General features: G+C 53.7%; 1 protein-coding gene across 1 annotated transcript in view; it reads left to right on the forward strand.

Annotated features, from left to right (window-relative positions):
- Nucleotides 1-2,561: 2,561 nt before the first annotated feature.
- The window catches only part of RSPH9 (radial spoke head component 9), a 32,910-nt gene continuing 14,867 nt past the window's right edge, over nt 2,562-20,604 (forward strand). Inside the window, exons 1-4 of the mRNA XM_063918883.1 lie at nt 2,562-2,955; nt 13,167-13,329; nt 13,416-13,545; nt 14,953-15,099. Of these exons, the coding sequence (XP_063774953.1) occupies nt 2,588-2,955; nt 13,167-13,329; nt 13,416-13,545; nt 14,953-15,099 (808 nt within the window). The 5' untranslated portion in view covers nt 2,562-2,587. The remainder of the gene's footprint in view (nt 2,956-13,166; nt 13,330-13,415; nt 13,546-14,952; nt 15,100-20,604) is intronic.

Consider the following 20,604-nt stretch of genomic DNA (forward strand, 5'->3'; position numbering starts at 1 on the left):
ACCAGCTTGCGGGGGAGGCTTGCTGGGACTTGTAGTACTGCTACTAAAAACAATATTCATTACTTTCAACAAAGGCTATCAGCCCCCCATCCACAGCCCATTGGATGGGGGGGACAGCCTCGGGCTTCACCCCTGGCCCTTGGGTGGCTGGGGGGGGGGACCCCTTGATTGAAGGGGTCCCCACTCCCCCAGGGTACCCCGGCCAGGGGTGACTAGTTGGATATTTGATGCCACGGCCGCAAGGCACTGTATAAAAGTGACCCCCGGCTGTGGCATTATCTGTCCAGCTAGTGGAGCCCGGTGCTGGATTCAAAAATACGGGGGACCCCTACGCTTTTTGTCCCCCGTATTTTTGGAACCAGGACCAGGCGCAGAGCCCGGTGCTGGTTGCTTAAATATGGGGGAACCCCTGTCAATTTTTTTCCCATATTTTTGCAACCAGGGCCGGCTCAAAGAGCCCGAGGCTGGTTTGGTTTAGGAGGGGGGACCCCACGCATTTTTTTTTGTTAAATTATAACATTTCCCACCCCTTCCCACTGATAAACATGCACGGATCTCATGGATCCCTGCATGCCTATACAAACACGGGATAAAAAAGCAGGTCTGTTTTTTTTTAGCACTTTTTCACGATTTGTATTTTAGCACGGCAGTGTTTGTGTTTTGCACTTTTTAGTAAATGACCGATTTCTACCAAATTGCAGGCGTATTTGACCGATGGTGTATTGATTCGTGATTTTTTCCAAGGACTTCCAAAATATTACGAATGCCCTCATCACTGCCGTGATTTTTGATTAGTAAATTACCGAGATGACACTTTGAAGAAAAAACGGCATCTCGGTCAAAATCGGGACCTTAGTAAATATACCCCATTGACTATGTGATGTGGCCGGAGCCCGGCACCACCGATATAGTCAATGTTGGTCTGCCTGCAGAGTCTATTTTTCCTTGTGATGCCGATCCCGAGCTTAATGACGCGGTTATATGCTGATTGCATAATTTTGGATCCTCCCCGGAAGCAAATATTGTCCAATCGTGGACTTTTCTCGGTGGGTGGGTGTGGCCTAATGACGCAGTTAGCTCGACCCCACCCTCATTACCACCCACCTGCTTCTTCTCTCCGGGTATCTCCAGGAGAGGAAATTACAAATGTCAGCAAGTATTGTATATGTACATGGGCAGACTAGAAGGGCCTAGTGGTTCTTATATGCCGTCAAATGCTATGTTTCGATGATGCCTGGCTAATGATAAATATCCCTAAAAGTGAATTTCACATCGTTGCGATAAGATATTTAAGTTTTTGTGTTTCGCTGAAACTTCTATTAAATAGGCCACTTGTTGAACTGGAAATCCTGCACTGAGCACTGCAGCTGGATTAACGTCACTCACCCTCCCATGGGGAGTACGCTGGGTTGGGACATAAGGACCCCATATATCCGCAACAAATGCCACAATGTCCCGATGCACGGACGCCTGGGTTGGGGAACCCAGAATATTCAACAAGTTTAAAAATCTCGATTTCCCGGGATCTGCAAATCAGGGACTTTTTTTAACATGATGAATTTCCCAGGGAGCACAGAGGAGAATGTGGGGATGAGAGGGACAGTAGGGAGCACAGAGGAGAATGTGGGGATGAGAGGGACAGTAGGGAGCACAGAGGAGAATGTGGGGATGAGAGGGACAGTGGGGAGCACAGAGGAGACTGTGGGGATGAGAGGGACAGTGGGGAGCACAGAGGAGAATGTGGGGATGAGAGGGACAGTAGGGAGCACAGAGGAGAATGTGGGGATGAGAGGGACAGTGGGGAGCACAGAGGAGACTGTGGGGATGAGAGGGACAGGAGGGAGCACAGAGGAGAATGTGGGGATGAGAGGGACAGTATGGAGCAAAGAGGAGACTGTGGGGATGAGAGGGACAGTAGGGAGCACAGAGGAGACTGTGGGGATGAGAGGGACAGTAGGGAGCACAGAGGAGAATGTGGGGATGAGAGGGACAGTAGGGACCACAGAGGAGACTGTGGGGATGAGAGGGACAGTAGGGAGCACAGAGGAGAATGCGGGGATGAGAGGGACAGTAGGGAGCACAGAGGAGACTGCGGGGATGAGAGGGACAGTAGGGAGCACAGAGGAGAATGTGGGGATGAGAGGGACAGTAGGGAGCACAGAGGAGAATGTGGGGATGAGAGGGACAGTAGGGAGCACAGAGGAGAATGCGGGGATGAGAGGGACAGTAGGGAGCACAGAGGAGACTGCGGGGATGAGAGGGACAGTAGGGAGCACAGAGGAGAATGCGGGGATGAGAGGGACAGTAGAGAGCACAGAGAAGACTGTGGGGATGAGAGGGACAGTAGGGAGCACAGAGGAGACTGTGGGGATGAGAGGAACAGTAGGGAGCACAGAGGAGACTGTGGGGATGAGAGGGACAGTAGAGAGCACAGAGAAGACTGTGGGGATGAGAGGGACAGTAGGGAGCACAGAGGAGACTGTAGGGATGCTGGGAGGACACACAGTATATAGCCTGGAGTTGCGGCCGCCTATGAATGATAGTTACCCAATAGCAGAGCACATCCCACATTAACGTCCGAGGGAGAATGGGGCGTGGTCAGGGCGCGTTGCCCCGGAGACGGCAGCTTCCTGGTTACCGGACGCGTTGCCCCGGAGACGACAGCTTCCTGGTTACCGGACGCGTTACCGGCAGAGCGGAGTGTGAAGGTAGCGGAGCCGCCGTCATGGAGGCAGAGAGTCTGCAGCAGTCCCTGGATCTAGTGTCCGGCTCCGGCCATGTACTGAGCCCTGAGCAGAGCGCCGCCCTGCGGACATCACTGCTGCTCCTGCAGAGAGACATGCGGCTCTCCCGGGTCTTCCTCTGGGGCAAGATCCTGGGGGTACGGGGGGACTACTTCATAGCGCAGGGCACGGAGGGAGGCGAGCAGCTGCTGGGCCGGAGGACCTTCTACAGGTGGGCGACCCCTCCCCTACCTTCCCGGAGCCTACGCCTTATAGGGGAGACATGTTACTACACAGGGAGTGCAGGATACACGGGGCCCATACAGGTATACAGGGGGTGCAGGATACACGGGGCCCATACAGGTAGGTGCAGGATACACGGGGCCCATACAGGTATACAGGAAAAAGGTGCAGCCCATACAGGTACACAGGGGGTGCAGGATACACGGGGCCCATACAGGTATACAGGGGGTGCAGGATACACGGGGCCCATACAGGTACACAGGGGGTGCAGGATACACGAGGCCCATACAGGTATACAGGGGGTGCAGGATACACGAGGCCCATACAGGTATACAGGGGGTGCAGGATACACGGGGCCCATACAGGTATACAGGGGGTGCAGGATACACGGGGCCCATACAGGTACACAGGTGGTGCAGGATACACAAGGCCCATACAGGTACACAGGGGGTGCAGGATACACGAGGCCCATACAGGTATACACGGGGCCCATACAGGTACACAGGTGGTGCAGGATACACAAGGCCCATACAGGTACACAGGTGGTGCAGGATACACGGGGCCTATACAGGGGGTGCAGGATACACGAGGCCCATACAGGTATACAGGGGGTGCAGGATACACGAGGCCCATACAGGTATACAGGGGGTGCAGGATACACGAGGCCCATATAGGTATACTGGGAGTGCAGGATACAGGTGGCCCATACAGGTATACAGGGGTGCAGGATACACGGGGCCCATACAGGTATACAAGGGTTGCAGGGTACACAGGGCCCATAAAGGGGGTGCAGGATACACGGGGCCCATACAGGTATACAGGGGGTGCAGGATACACGGGGCCCATACAGGTACACAGGGGGTGCAGGATACACGGGGCCCATACAGGTATACAGGGGGTGCAGGATACACGGGGCCCATACAGGTATACAGGGGGTGCAGGATACACGAGGCCCAAACAGGTATACAGGGGGTGCAGGATACACGAGGCCCATACAGGTATACAAGGGGGTGCAGGATACACGGGGCCCATACAGGTATACAGGGGGTGCAGGATACACGGGGCCCATACAGGTATACAGATGGTGCAGGATACACAGGGCCCATACAGGTATACAGGGGGTGCAGGATACACAGGGCCCATACAGGTATACAGGGGGTGCAGGATACACGAGGCCCATACAGGTATACAGGGGGTGCAGGATACACGGGGCCCATACAGGTATACAGGGGGTGCAGGATACACGGGGCCCATACAGGTATACAGGGGGTGCAGGATACACGGGGCCCATACAGGTAGGTGCAGGATACACGGGGCCCATACAGGTATACAGGAAAAAGGTGCAGCCCATACAGGTACACAGGGGGTGCAGGATACACGGGGCCCATACAGGTATACAGGGGGTGCAGGATACACGGGGCCCATACAGGTACACAGGGGGTGCAGGATACACGGGGCCCATACAGGTATACAGGAGGTGCAGGATACACGAGGCCCATACAGGTATACAGGGGGTGCAGGATACACAGGGCCCATACAGGTACACAGGTGGTGCAGGATACACGAGGCCCATACAGGTATACAGGGGTTGCAGGATACACGAGGCCCATACAGGTACACAGGGGGTGCAGGATACACGAGGCCCATACAGGTATACAGGGGGTGCAGGATACACGAGGCCCATACAGGGGGTGCAGGATACACGGGGCCCATACAGGTACACAGGTGGTGCAGGATACACGAGGCCCATACAGGTACACAGGGGGTGCAGGATACACGAGGCCCATACAGGTATACACGGGGCCCATACAGGTACACAGGGGGTGCAGGATACACGAGGCCCATACAGGTACACAGGTGGTGCAGGATACACGGGGCCTATACAGGGGGTGCAGGATACACGAGGCCCATATAGGTATACTGGGAGTGCAGGATACAGGTGGCCCATACAGGTATACAGGGGTGCAGGATACACGGGGCCCATACAGGTATACAAGGGTTGCAGGATACACGGGGCCCATACAGGTATACAGGGGGTGCAGGATACACGGGGCCCATACAGGTATACAGGGGGTGCAGGATACACGGGGCCCATACAGGTACACAGGTGGTGCAGGATACACGAGGCCCATACAGGTACACAGGGGGTGCAGGATACACGAGGCCCATACAGGTATACACGGGGCCCATACAGGTACACAGGTGGTGCAGGATACACGAGGCCCATACAGGTACACAGGTGGTGCAGGATACACGGGGCCTATACAGGGGGTGCAGGATACACGAGGCCCATATAGGTATACTGGGAGTGCAGGATACAGGTGGCCCATACAGGTATACAGGGGTGCAGGATACACGGGGCCCATACAGGTATACAAGGGTTGCAGGATACACGGGGCCCATACAGGTATACAGGGGGTGCAGGATACACTTGGCCCATACAGGTATACAGGGGTTGCAGGATACATGGGGCCCATACAGGTATACAGGGGGTGCAGGATACACGAGGCCCATACAGGTACACAGGGGGTGCAGGATACACGGGGCCCATACAGGTATACAGGGGGTGCAGGATACACGGGGCCCATACAGGTACACAGGTGGTGCAGGATACACAAGGCCCATACAGGTACACAGGGGGTGCAGGATACACGAGGCCCATACAGGTATACACGGGGCCCATACAGGTACACAGGTGGTGCAGGATACACAAGGCCCATACAGGTACACAGGTGGTGCAGGATACACGGGGCCTATACAGGGGGTGCAGGATACACGAGGCCCATACAGGTATACAGGGGGTGCAGGATACACGAGGCCCATACAGGTATACAGGGGGTGCAGGATACACGAGGCCCATATAGGTATACTGGGAGTGCAGGATACAGGTGGCCCATACAGGTATACAGGGGTGCAGGATACACGGGGCCCATACAGGTATACAAGGGTTGCAGGGTACACAGGGCCCATAAAGGGGGTGCAGGATACACGGGGCCCATACAGGTATACAGGGGTTGCAGGATACATGGGGCCCATACAGGTATACAGGGGGTGCAGGATACACGGGGCCCATACAGGTACACAGGGGGTGCAGGATACACGGGGCCCATACAGGTATACAGGGGGTGCAGGATACACGGGGCCCATACAGGTATACAGGGGGTGCAGGATACACGAGGCCCAAACAGGTATACAGGGGGTGCAGGATACACGAGGCCCATACAGGTATACAGGTGGTGCAGGATACACGAGGCCTATACAGGGGGTGCAGGATACACGGGGCCCATACAGGTATACAAGGGGGTGCAGGATACACGGGGCCCATACAGGTATACAGGGGGTGCAGGATACACGGGGCCCATACAGGTATACAGATGGTGCAGGATACACAGGGCCCATACAGGTATACAGGGGGTGCAGGATACACAGGGCCCATACAGGTATACAGGGGGTGCAGGATACACGAGGCCCATACAGGTATACAGGGGGTGCAGGATACACGGGGCCCATACAGGTATACAGGGGGTGCAGGATACACGGGGCCCATACAGGTATACAGGGGGTGCAGGATACACGGGGCCCATACAGGTAGGTGCAGGATACACGGGGCCCATACAGGTATACAGGAAAAAGGTGCAGCCCATACAGGTACACAGGGGGTGCAGGATACACGGGGCCCATACAGGTATACAGGGGGTGCAGGATACACGGGGCCCATACAGGTACACAGGGGGTGCAGGATACACGGGGCCCATACAGGTATACAGGAGGTGCAGGATACACGAGGCCCATACAGGTATACAGGGGGTGCAGGATACACGGGGCCCATACAGGTACACAGGTGGTGCAGGATACACGAGGCCCATACAGGTATACAGGGGTTGCAGGATACACGAGGCCCATACAGGTACACAGGGGGTGCAGGATACACGAGGCCCATACAGGGGGTGCAGGATACACGGGGCCCATACAGGTATACAGGGGGTGCAGGATACACGGGGCCCATACAGGTACACAGGTGGTGCAGGATACATGAGGCCCATACAGGTACACAGGGGGTGCAGGATACACGAGGCCCATACAGGTATACACGGGGCCCATACAGGTACACAGGTGGTGCAGGATACACGAGGCCCATACAGGTACACAGGTGGTGCAGGATACACGGGGCCTATACAGGGGGTGCAGGATACACGAGGCCCATATAGGTATACTGGGAGTGCAGGATACAGGTGGCCCATACAGGTATACAGTGGTGCAGGATACACGGGGCCCATACAGGTATACAAGGGTTGCAGGATACACGGGGCCCATACAGGTATACAGGGGGTGCAGGATACACGGGGCCCATACAGGTATACAGGGGGTGCAGGATACACGGGGCCCATACAGGTACACAGGTGGTGCAGGATACACGAGGCCCATACAGGTACACAGGGGGTGCAGGATACACGAGGCCCATACAGATATACACGGGGCCCATACAGGTACACAGGTGGTGCAGGATACACGAGGCCCATACAGGTACACAGGTGGTGCAGGATACACGGGGCCTATACAGGGGGTGCAGGATACACGAGGCCCATATAGGTATACTGGGAGTGCAGGATACAGGTGGCCCATACAGGTATACAGGGGTGCAGGATACACGGGGCCCATACAGGTATACAAGGGTTGCAGGATACACGGGGCCCATACAGGTATACAGGGGGTGCAGGATACACTTGGCCCATACAGGTATACAGGGGTTGCAGGATACATGGGGCCCATACAGGTATACAGGGGGTGCAGGATACACGAGGCCCATACAGGTACACAGGGGGTGCAGGATACACGGGGCCCATACAGGTATACAGGGGGTGCAGGATACACGGGGCCCATACAGGTATACAGGGGGTGCAGGATACACGAGGCCCAAACAGGTATACAGGGGGTGCAGGATACACGAGGCCCATACAGGTATACAGGTGGTGCAGGATACACGAGGCCTATACAGGGGGTGCAGGATACACGGGGCCCATACAGGTATACAAGGGTTGCAGGATACACGAGGCCCATACAGGTATACAAGGGTTGCAGGATACACGAGGCCCATACAGGTATACAAGGGTTGCAGAATACACGAGGCCCATACAGGTATACAGGGGGTGCAGGATACACGGGGCCCATACAGGTACACAGGGGGTGCAGGATACACGGGGCCCATACAGGTACACAGGGGGTGCAGGATACCCGGGGCCCATACAGGTATACAGGGGGTGCAAGATACACGGGGCCCATACAGGTATACAAGGGTTGCAGGATACACGAGGCCCATACAGGTATACAGGGGGTGCAGGATACACGGGGCCCATACAGGTATACAGGGGGTGCAGGATACACGAGGCCCATACAGGTATACAGGGGGTGCAGGATACACGAGGCCCATACAGGGGGTGCAGGATACATGGGGCCCATACAGGTATACAGGGGGTGCAGGATACACGAGGCCCATACAGGTACACAGAGGTTGCAGGATACACGGGGCCCATACAGGTACACAGGGGGTGCAGGATACACGGGGCCCATACAGGGAGTGCAGGGTACACGGGGCCCATACCGGTATATAGGGGGTGCAGGATACACGGGGCCCATACAGGTACACAGGGGGTGCAGGATACCCGGGGCCCATACAGGTACACAGGGGGTACAGGATACACGAAGCCCATGCAGGTATACAGGGGGTGCAGGATACACGAGGCCCATACAGGTATACAGGGGTTGCAGGATACACGAGGCCCATACAGGTACACAGGGGGTGCAGGATACACGAGGCCCATACAGGTATACAGGGGGTGCAGGATACATGAGGCCCATACAGGTATACAGGGGGTGCAGGATACACGAGGCCCATACAGGTATACAGGGGTTGCAGGATACACGAGGCCCATACAGGTACACAGGGGGTGCAGGATACACGAGGCCCATACAGGTATACAGGGGGTGCATGATACACGGGGCCCATACAGGTACACAGGTGGTGCAGGATACACGGGGCCCATACAGGTATACAGGGGGTGCAGGATACACGGGGCCCATACAGGTACACAGGGGGTGCAGGATACACGGGGCCCATACAGGTACACAGGGGGTACAGGATACACGAAGCCCATACAGGTATACAGGGGGTGCAGGATACACGAGGCCCATACAGGTATACAGGGGGTGCAGGATACACGAGGCCCATACAGGTATACAGGGGGTGCAGGATACACGGGGCCCATACAGGTACACAGGGGGTGCAGGATACACGGGGCCCATACAGGTACACAGGGGGTGCAGGATACACGGGGCCCATACAGGTATACAGGGAGTGCAGGATACACGGGGCCCATACAGGTATACAGATGGTGCAGGATACACGGGGCCCATACAGGTATACAGGTGGTGCAGGATACACGGGGCCCATACAGGTATACAGGGGGTGCAGGATACACGGGGCCCATACAGGTATACAAGGGTTGCAGGATACACGGGGCCCATACAGGTATACAGGGGGTGCAGGATACACGGGGCCCATACAGGTATACAGGGGTTGCAGGATACACGGGGCCCATACAGGTATACAGGGGATGCAGGATACACAAGGCCCATACAGGTATACAGGGGGTGCAGGATACACGGGGCCCATACAGGTATACAGGGGGTGCAGGATACCGGGGCCCATACAGGTATACAGGGGGTGCAGGATACACGGGGCCCATACAGGTATACAGGTGGTGCAGGATACACGAGGCCTATACAGGTATACAGGGGGTGCAGGATACACGGGGCCCATACAGGTATACAAGTGTTGCAGGATACACGAGGCCCATACAGGTATACAAGGGTTGCAGGATACACGAGGCCCATACAGGTATACAGGGGGTGCAGGATACACGGGGCCCATACAGGTACACAGGGGGTGCAGGATACACGGGGCCCATACAGGTATACAGGGAGTGCAGGATACACGGGGCCTATACAGGGAGTGCAGGATACACGGGGCCCATACAGGTATACAGGGGGTGCAGGATACACAGGGCCTATACAGGGAGTGCAGGATACACGGGGCCCATACAGGTATACAGGGGGTGCAGGATACACGGGGCCCATACAGGTACACAGGGGGTACAGGATACACGAAGCCCATACAGGTACACAGGGGGTGCAGGATACACGGGGCCCATACAGGTATACAGGGGGTGCAGGATACACGGGGCCCATACAGGTACACAGGGGGTGCAGGATACACGGGGCCCATACAGGTACACAGGGGGTGCAGGATACACGGGGCCCATACAGGTACACAGGGGTGCAGGATACACGGGGCCCATACAGGTATACAGGGGGTGCAGGATACACGGGGCCCATACAGGTATACAGATGGGGCAGGATACACGAGGCCCATACAGGTATACAGGGGGTGCAGGATACACGGGGCCCATACAGGTATACAGATGGTGCAGGATACACGAGGCCCATACAGGTATACAGGGGGTGCAGGATACACGGGGCCCATACAGGTATACAGATGGTGCAGGATACACGAGGCCCATACAGGTATACAGGGGGTGCAGGATACACGGGGCCCATACAGGTACACAGGGGGTGCAGGATACACGGGGCCCATACAGGTACACAGGGTGCAGGATACACGGGGCCCATACAGGTATACAGGGGGTGCAGGATTACACGGGGCCCATACAGGTATACAGGGGGTGCAGGATACACGGGGCCCATACAGGTATACAAGGGTTGCAGGATACACGAGGCCCATACAGGTATACAGGGGTTGCAGGATACACGAGGCCCATACAGGTATACAGGGGGTGCAGGATACACGGGGCCCATACAGGTACACAGGGGGTGCAGGATACCCGGGGCCCATACAGGTATACAAGGGTTGCAGGATACACGAGGCCCATACAGGTATACAGGCGGTGCAGGATACACGGGGCCCATACAGGTATACAGGGGGTGCAGAATATACAGGGCCCATACAGGTATACAAGGGTTGCAGGATACACGAGGCCCATACAGGTATACAGGGGGTGCAGGATACACGGGGCCCATACAGGTACATAGGGTGTGCAGGATCACGGGGCCCATACAGGTATACAGGGGGTGCAGGATACACGGGGCCCATACAGGTATACAGGGGGTGCAGGATACACGGGGCCCATACAGGTACATAGGGTGTGCAGGATCACGGGGCCCATACAGGTATACAGGGGGTGCAGGATACACGGGGCCCATATAGGTATACAGGGGGTGCAGGATACCGGGGCCCATACAGGTATACAGGGGGTGCAGGATACACGGGGCCCATACAGGTATACAGGTGGTGCAGGATACACGAGGCCTATACAGGTATACAGGGGGTGCAGGATACACGGGGCCCATACAGGTATACAAGTGTTGCAGGATACACGAGGCCCATACAGGTATACAAGGGTTGCAGGATACACGAGGCCCATACAGGTATACAGGGGGTGCATGATACACGGGGCCCATACAGGTACACAGGGGGTGCAGGATACACGGGGCCCATACAGGTATACAGGGAGTGCAGGATACACGGGGCCTATACAGGGAGTGCAGGATACACGGGGCCCATACAGGTATACAGGGGGTGCAGGATACACGGGGCCTATACAGGGAGTGCAGGATACACGGGGCCCATACAGGTATACAGGGGGTGCAGGATACACGGGGCCCATACAGGTACACAGGGGGTACAGGATACACGAAGCCCATACAGGTACACAGGGGGTGCAGGATACACGGGGCCCATACAGGTATACAGGGGGTGCAGGATACACGGGGCCCATACAGGTACACAGGGGGTGCAGGATACACGGGGCCCATACAGGTACACAGGGGTGCAGGATACACGGGGCCCATACAGGTATACAGGGGGTGCAGGATACACGGGGCCCATACAGGTATACAGATGGTGCAGGATACACGAGGCCCATACAGGTATACAGGGGGTGCAGGATACACGGGGCCCATACAGGTATACAGGGGGTGCAGGATACACGGGGCCCATACAGGTACACAGGGGGTGCAGGATACACGGGGCCCATACAGGTACACAGGGTGCAGGATACACGGGGCCCATACAGGTATACAGGGGGTGCAGGATTACACGGGGCCCATACAGGTATACAGGGGGTGCAGGATACACGGGGCCCATACAGGTATACAAGGGTTGCAGGATACACGAGGCCCATACAGGTATACAGGGGTTGCAGGATACACGAGGCCCATACAGGTATACAGGGGGTGCAGGATACACGGGGCCCATACAGGTACACAGGGGGTGCAGGATACCCGGGGCCCATACAGGTATACAAGGGTTGCAGGATACACGAGGCCCATACAGGTATACAGGCGGTGCAGGATACACGGGGCCCATACAGGTATACAGGGGGTGCAGGATATACAGGGCCCATACAGGTATACAAGGGTTGCAGGATATACGAGGCCCATACAGGTATACAGGGGGTGCAGGATACACGGGGCCCATACAGGTACATAGGGTGTGCAGGATCACGGGGCCCATACAGGTATACAGGGGGTGCAGGATACACGGGGCCCATACAGGTATACAGGGGGTGCAGGATACACGGGGCCCATACAGGTACATAGGGTGTGCAGGATCACGGGGCCCATACAGGTATACAGGGGGTGCAGGATACACGGGGCCCATACAGGTACATAGGGTGTGCAGGATACCCGGGGCCCATACAGGGGGTGCAGGATACACGGAGCCCATACAGGTATACAGGGGGTGCAGGATACACGGGGCCCATACAGGTATACAGGGGGTGCAGGATACACGGAGCCCATACAGGTATACAGGGGGTGCATACTGAATTTTAGGATGCGTCTTACTCCCCTTGTCGCACTTGTGTTTCACCTTTTTCGACCAATTACATGCAGTCATCATTATCTGCTTTACACTTACACGGCGTCAGAGCACACTCAACCTACCCCTCCAGCTTTTGAGGCTTTTTCAGAGGGCAACTTGCACACACCCAATGCAAAAATCCCAACTTGAGTCCGGAAATAAAATATTACTTTCTCAGAAGCTGTTCTAGCCACCAAGACGGAGATCAGAGATATTGTCCTCACCTCCAGCTCTACTGAATCACTGTTTCTCCTCTTCTGCAGCCTAAACTGTATGGACTGGTGCCTTCTGCCCCCAGCATCAGAAGCGGTCTTTGCAGAAACGCGAGCGGTGACAGGACGTTTTATAGGGGACCCATCTCATGAATATGAGCACACTGTCCGAAAGAAGGTGGGCGAGGGGGATGCCTACGAGGAAGAAGTGACCGTACGTTTGTACCTTCTACAACCTCAGCTGCCATATATAAACTCTATCACCCTAATTTCTTATGCCTCCTCTCTGCTCTGTCTCAGAATCATATTAAAGAGGAAGCGCGTCTGGGCGCCACCATTGCTCTGATTGACAAGGAGGCAGCTGTGGTACCACGGGGAGCATTCGTCAAGAATCCACTGGGACATGTCAATGTAAACCACTGCTTCCGAGGTAAGTAAGGGCCCCTAGCAGCTTATCCTCCCCTGAAACCCTGGCACCACAGAGCTTTTTCCTCTCTCTCTTGATTGTGAGTTCTGTAGGACAGTACCCCGTTCTCTTGTTAAGAGATGTGCAATATATTCTTATGTGAGTATTCTATATTGAAGAGAACAGTTAGCTGGCAGTCACTATAAGATGACAATAGCAGGAACAGAACAAGATGGATTATCGAAGACAAAAGGGGTCATTCCGAGTTGATCACTAGCTGAATTTGTTTGCAGCGCAGCAATCAGGCTAAAAATCGGCAGTTCTGTGCATGTATATGCGGCGCAATGCGCACGCGCGACGTACAAGCACAACGACCGATGTAGTTTTGCACAGGGTCTAGCGATGCATTTCAGTCGCACTGGTTGCCGCAGAGTGATTGACATGAAGTGGGCGTTTCTGGGTGGCAACTGACCGTTTTCAGGGAGTGTGCGGAAAAACTCAGGCGTGCCAGGAAAAACGCAGGCGTGGCTGGGCGGGTGTGTGACGTCAAATCCGGAACTGAATAGTCTGAAGTGATCGCAAGCGCTGAGTAGGTTTTGAGCTACTCTTAAACTACACAAACATTTTTTGTAGCCGCTCTGTGATACAACCGTTCGCACTTCTGCTAAGTTAAAATACACTCCCAGTGGGCGGCGGCATAGCATTTGCACGGCTGCTAAAAACTGCTAGCGAGCGATCAACTCTGAATGACCCCCATAGTGATGTTTCTGTGCGCTCTGCAGAGCGTTCCCTCTGGTTTCCTTCTATGTTCTGAAAATTATTGTTATTTTACTTTCCTTCCCTCTCTATAGTCCAAGGTGAACTGTCAGATCCCATTTGTTACAATTACACACTGGCCCTCATTCAGTCGCACAGACGTAGCTGTATCTTTCGCCGCATCCGCTTCTTATGTTAATGCTGCAGTCTATTCTCTTAATACTGTGAGACACCCGCTTGCAGCATCCTGCAATGGTGCTGTTCCGTTTTGGAGTGTCCTTAGATGCACCATCAGATGGTCCAGCCTTCTGGCAGGCGCAACTTCTCAGTCGCCGCCTGTGTGAGCAGCTGTGCGTCTTTAGAAGCAGACGCTGTCAGTGACACACCCATGTCTGCTTAGCCGCCCCTGTTACTGTCCAGGAATGCCCACTGAGTTCCATAGACACAGTCCAAATCCTCAGCATCTCCATAAAGTAAAAATCGGGACATAGGCGCTGTGCGACTCCGGCAAATGCGCAGAAGAAAAAACACGGGCTGTTTCAGTGAATTACGGCATAGCGTGCGACTGAATCAGACCAATTGTATTTGATATTTGACAAGTAAACCCATTTCTGTATGCAGCTTCCCTATGATGTAGGTGCTGGACTTGTTACCCTATAACTTTCTCCTGCCTAGGCCTTACAGTGAGTGAGGCAGCAAAGCTCAGCTCATTCTTCCACTTCTTCCCGACCCTGAACCCCAAGAAGAAATCGCTGCTGGAAAAGGCCGACCAGGATCCTTCCATAGATTTCCTGGACTCTCTTGAACACGATATCCCTAAAGGTGAGTGACAGCGAAGGCGCCCTATCATAGGTCTCATTGTATTAAGTATCATCTGTTAATGAATTGATGTTATCATTAGCCTCACAGCGGATAATAAGACTTATATTGATAGTAACTGTCAATAATGGGGGACAAATGCAGAAACAGCCAGACATTGGCTTTTTGTTAAACCGATCACATCTAAGATCTGATTGGCTGGTCTGGGGTTTCAGCATGCTGTAAACCATAGTACTGAATAAGTCTTAACGCTTTTTATACAAAGTGTTACATTTATGCAAATTACATGCCTCATATCCTTTATAGCATTTCAGAGTCAGTCGACACAGTGAGTATCTCGACTTCACAATGCTGCAGCTGAGATTGCAGGTTTCACCGACATGGGTCGATAAAATGTGTCGACCTGACTGCTTTCCTTTCAGAGAGACATTAAACTTTTTTCTCTAACGTCCTAAGTGGATGCTGGGGACTCCGTAAGGACCATGGGGAATAGCGGCTCCGCAGGAGACTGGGCACATCTAAAGAAAGCTTTAGGACTATCTGGTGTGCACTGGCTCCTCCCCCTATGACCCTCCTCCAAGCCTCAGTTAGATCTTTGTGCCCGAACGAGAAGGGTGCACACTAGGGGCTCTCCTGAGCTTCTTAGTGAAAGTTTTAGTTTAGGTTTTTTATTTTCAGTGAGACCTGCTGGCAACAGGCTCACTGCATCGAGGGACTAAGGGGAGAAGAAGCGAACTCACCTGCGTGCAGAGTGGATTGGGCTTCTTAGGCTACTGGACATTAGCTCCAGAGGGACGATCACAGGCCCAGCCTGGATGGGTCCCAGAGCCGCGCCGCCGGCCCCCTTACAGAGCCAGAAGGCAGAAGAGGTCCAGAAAATCGGCGGCAGAAGACGTCCTGTCTTCAACAAGGTAGCGCACAGCACTGCAGCTGTGCGCCATTGCTCTCAGCACACTGCCAGAATACATAGAAAAACGGGAGATAAGGCCGCCGATAAGGGGGCGGAGCCTATCTCCTCAGCACACTGGCGCCATTTTCCCTCACAGCTCCGTTGGAGGGAAGCTCCCTGTCTCTCCCCTGCAGTCACTACACTACAGAAAGGGTTAAAAAAGAGAGGGGGGGCACTAATTACGCGCAGTATTAAAGATACAGCAGCTATAAGGGGAAAAACACTTATATAAGGTTATCCCTGTATATATATAGCGCTCTGGTGTGTGCTGGCAAACTCTCCCTCTGTCTCCCCAAAGGGCTAGTGGGGTCCTGTCCTCTATCAGAGCATTCCCTGTGTGTGTGCTGTATGTCTGTACGTTTGTGTCGACATGTATGAGGAGAAAAATGATGTGGAGACGGAGCAGATTGCCTGTAATAGTGATGTCACCCCCTAGGGGGTCGACACCTGAGTGGGTGAACTGTTGGAAGGAATTACGTGACAGTGTCAGCTCTGTATAAAAGACAGTGGTTGACATGAGACAGCCGGCTACTCAGCTTGGGCCTGTCCAGACGTCTCATAGGCCGTCAGGGGCTCTAAAGCACCCGTTACCTCAGATGGCAGATATAGACGCCGACACGGATACTGACTCCAGTGTCGACGGTGAAGAGACAAATGTGACTTCCAGTAGGGCCACACGTTACATGATTGAGGCAATGAAAAATGTTTTACACATTTCTGATAATACGAGTACCACCAAAAAGGGGTATTATGTTCGGTGAGGAAAAACTACCTGTAGTTTTCCTGAATCTGAGAAATTAAATGAGGTGTGTGATGATGCGTGGTTTTCCCCCGATAACAACTGATAATTTCTAAAATGTTATTGGCATTATATTCTTTCCCGCCAGAGGTTAGGGTGCGTTGGGAAACACCCCCTAGGGTGGATAAAGCGCTCACACGCTTGTAAGGGCTCTACCCTCTCCTGAGATGGCCGCCCTTAAGGATCCTGCTGATAGAAAGCAGGAGGGTATCCTAAAATGTATTTACACACATACTGGTGTTATACTGCGACCAGCAATCGCCTCAGCCTGGATGTGCAGTGCTGGGTTGGCATGGTCGGATTCCCTGACTAAAAATATTGATACCCTAGATAGGGACAATATATTTTTGCCTATAGAGCATTTAAAAGATGCATTTCTATATATGCGTGATGCACAGCGGAATATTTGCCGACTGGCATCAAGTCTAAGTGCGTTGTCCATTTCTACCAGTAGAAGGTTATGGTGTCCGTGGTCAGGTGATGCGTATTCCAAACGGCATGTCAGTGTCAGTGGTCAGGTGATGCGTATTCCAAACGGCATTTGGAAGTATTGCCTTATTAAAGGGAGGAGTTATTTGGGGTCGGTCTTTCAGACCTGGTGGCCACGGCAACAGCTGGGAAATCCACGTTTGTACCCCAGGTCGCCTCTCAACATGAGAAGACGCCGTATTATCAGGCGCAGTCTTTTCGTGGACAAGCGGGCAAAAAGTTCCTCATTTCTGCCCCGTGACAGAGGGAGAGGAAAAAGGCTGCAGAAATCAGCCAGTTCCCAGGAACAGAAACCCTCTCCCGCCTCTGCCAAGCCCTCAGTATGACGCTGGGGCTTTACAAGCAGAATCAGGCACGGGGGGGGCCCGTCTCAATGAATTTCAGCGCGCAGTAGGCTCACTCGCAAGTAGACCCCTGGATCCTTCAGGTGATATCTCAGGGGTACAAATTAGAATTCGAGACGTCTCCCCCTCGCCGTTTCCTAAAGTCGGCTTTACCGATGTCTCCTTCTGACAGGGAGACAGTTTTGGAAGCCATTCACAAGCTGTATTCCCAGCAGGTGATAATCAAGGTACCCCTCCTGCAACAGGGAACGGGGTATTATTCCACACTGTTGTGGTACCGAAGCCGGACGGCTCGGTGAGACCGATTCTAAATCTAAAATCTTTGAACACTTACATACAGAGGTTCAAATTCAAGATTGAGTCACTCAGAGCAGTGATTGCGAACCTGGAAGAAGGGGACTACATGATGTCTCGGGACATCAAGGATGCTTACCTTCATGTCAAAATTTACCCTTCTCATCAAGGGTACCTCAGGTTTATGGTACAGAACTGTCACTATCAGTTCAGACGCTGCCGTATGGATGGTCCACGGCACCCCGGGTCTTTACCAAGGTAATGGCCGAAATGATGATATTCCTTCGAAGGAAGGGAATTTTAGTTATCCCTTACTTGGACGATTCCCTGATAAGGGTAAGATCCAGGGAACAGTTGGAGGTCGGTGTAGCACTATCTCAGGTAGTGTTGCGGCAGCACGATTGGATTCTCAATATTCCAAAATCGCAGCTGGTTCCGACGACTTGTCTTCTGTTCCTAGGGATGATCCTGGACACAGTCCAGAAAAAGGTGTTTCTCCCGGAGGAGAAAGCCAGGGAGTTATCCGAGCTAGTCAGGAACCTCCTAAAACCGAGCCAAGTCTCAGTGCATCAATGCACAAGGGTTCTGGGTAAAATGGTGGCTTCCTACGAAGCAATCCCATTCGGCAGATTCCACGCAAGAACTTTCCAGTGGGACCTGCTGGACAAATGGTCCGGGTCGCATCTTCAGATGCATCAGCGGATAACCCTGTCACCAAGGACAAGGGTGTCCCTCCTTTGGTGGTTGCAGAGTGCTCATCTTCTAGAGGGCCGCAGATTCGGCATTCAGGACTGGGTCCTGGTGACCACGGATGCCAGCCTGCGAGGCTGGGGAGCAGTCACACAGGGAAGTAATATCCGGGGCTTATGGTCAAGCCTGGAGACATCACTTCACATAAATATCCTGATGCTAAGGGCCATTTACAATGCTCTAAGCTTAGCAAGACCTCTGCTTCAAGGTCAGCCGGTGTTGATCCAGTCGGACAACATCACGGCAGTCACCCACGTAAACAGACAGGGTGGCACAAGAAGCAGGAGGGCAATGGCAGAAGCTGCAAGGATTCTTCGCTGGGCGGAAAATCATGTGATAGCACTGTCAGCAGTATTCATTCCGGGAGTGGACAACTGGGAAGCAGACTTCCTCAGCACGACCTCCACCCGGGAGAGTGGGGACTTCACCCAGAAGTCTTCCACATGATTATAAACCGTTGGGAAAAACTCGACAGGTATTGCGCCAGGTCAAGGGACCCTCAGGCAATAGCTGTAGACGCTCTGGTAACACCGTGGGTGTACCAGTCAGTGTATGTGTTCCCTCCTCTGCCTCTCATACCCAAGGTACTGAGATTGATAAGATGGAGAGGAGTAAGCACTATATTCGTGGCTCCGGATTGGCCAAGAAGGACTTGGTAACCGGAACTTCAAGAGATGCTCACGGAGGATCCGTGGCCTCTACCTCTAAGAAGGGACCTGCTCCAGCAAGGACCCTGTCTGTTCCAAGACTTACCGCGGCTGCGTTTGACGGCATGGCGGTTGAACGCCGGATCCTGAAGGAAAAAAGGCATTCCGGATGAAGTCATCCCTATCCTGATCAAAGCCAGGAAGGATGTAACCGCAAAACATTATCACCGCATTTGGCGAAAATAAGAATTTACTTACCGATAATTCTATTTCTCGGAGTCCGTAGTGGATGCTGGGGTTCCTGAAAGGACCATGGGGAATAGCGGCTCCGCAGGAGACAGGGCACAAAAAGTAAAGCTTTAGGATCAGGTGGTGTGCACTGGCTCCTCCCCCTATGACCCTCCTCCAAGCCTCAGTTAGGATACTGTGCCCGGACGAGCGTACACAATAAGGAAGGATTTATGAATCCCGGGTAAGACTCATACCAGCCACACCAATCACACTGTACAACCTGTGATCTGAACCCAGTTAACAGTATGATAACAGCGGAGCCTCTGAAAGATGGCTCACAACAATAATAACCCGATTTTTGTAACTATGTACAAGTATTGCAGATAATCCGCACTTGGGATGGGCGCCCAGCATCCACTACGGACTCCGAGAAATAGAATTATCGGTAAGTAAATTCTTATTTTCTCTATCGTCCTAGTGGATGCTGGGGTTCCTGAAAGGACCATGGGGATTATACCAAAGCTCCCAAACGGGCGGGAGAGTGCGGATGACTCTGCAGCACCGAATGAGAGAACTCCAGGTCCTCCTTAGCCAGGTTATCAAATTTGTAGGATTTTACAAACGTGTTTGCCCCTGACTAAATAGCCGCTCGGCAAAGTTGTAAAGCCGAGACCCCTCGGGCAGCCTCCCAAGATGAGCCCACCTTCCTTGTGGAATGGGCATTTACATATTTTGGCTGTGGCAGGCCTGCCACAGAATGTGCAAGCTGAATTGTATTACACATCCAACTAGCAAAAGTCTGCTTAGAAGCAAGAGCACCCAGTTTGTTGGGTGCATACAGGATAACAGTAAGTCAGTTTTCCTGACTCCAGCCGTCCTGGAACCTATATTTTCAGGGCCCTGACCACATCTAGCAACTTGGAGTCCTCCAAGTCCCTAGTAGGCGCAAGACACCACAATAAGCTGGTTCAGGTGAAACACTGACACCACCTTAGGGAGAGAACT

Source organism: Pseudophryne corroboree, chromosome 4 (assembly GCF_028390025.1).
Source record: "Pseudophryne corroboree isolate aPseCor3 chromosome 4, aPseCor3.hap2, whole genome shotgun sequence".
Lineage (NCBI taxonomy): Eukaryota > Metazoa > Chordata > Amphibia > Anura > Myobatrachidae > Pseudophryne > Pseudophryne corroboree.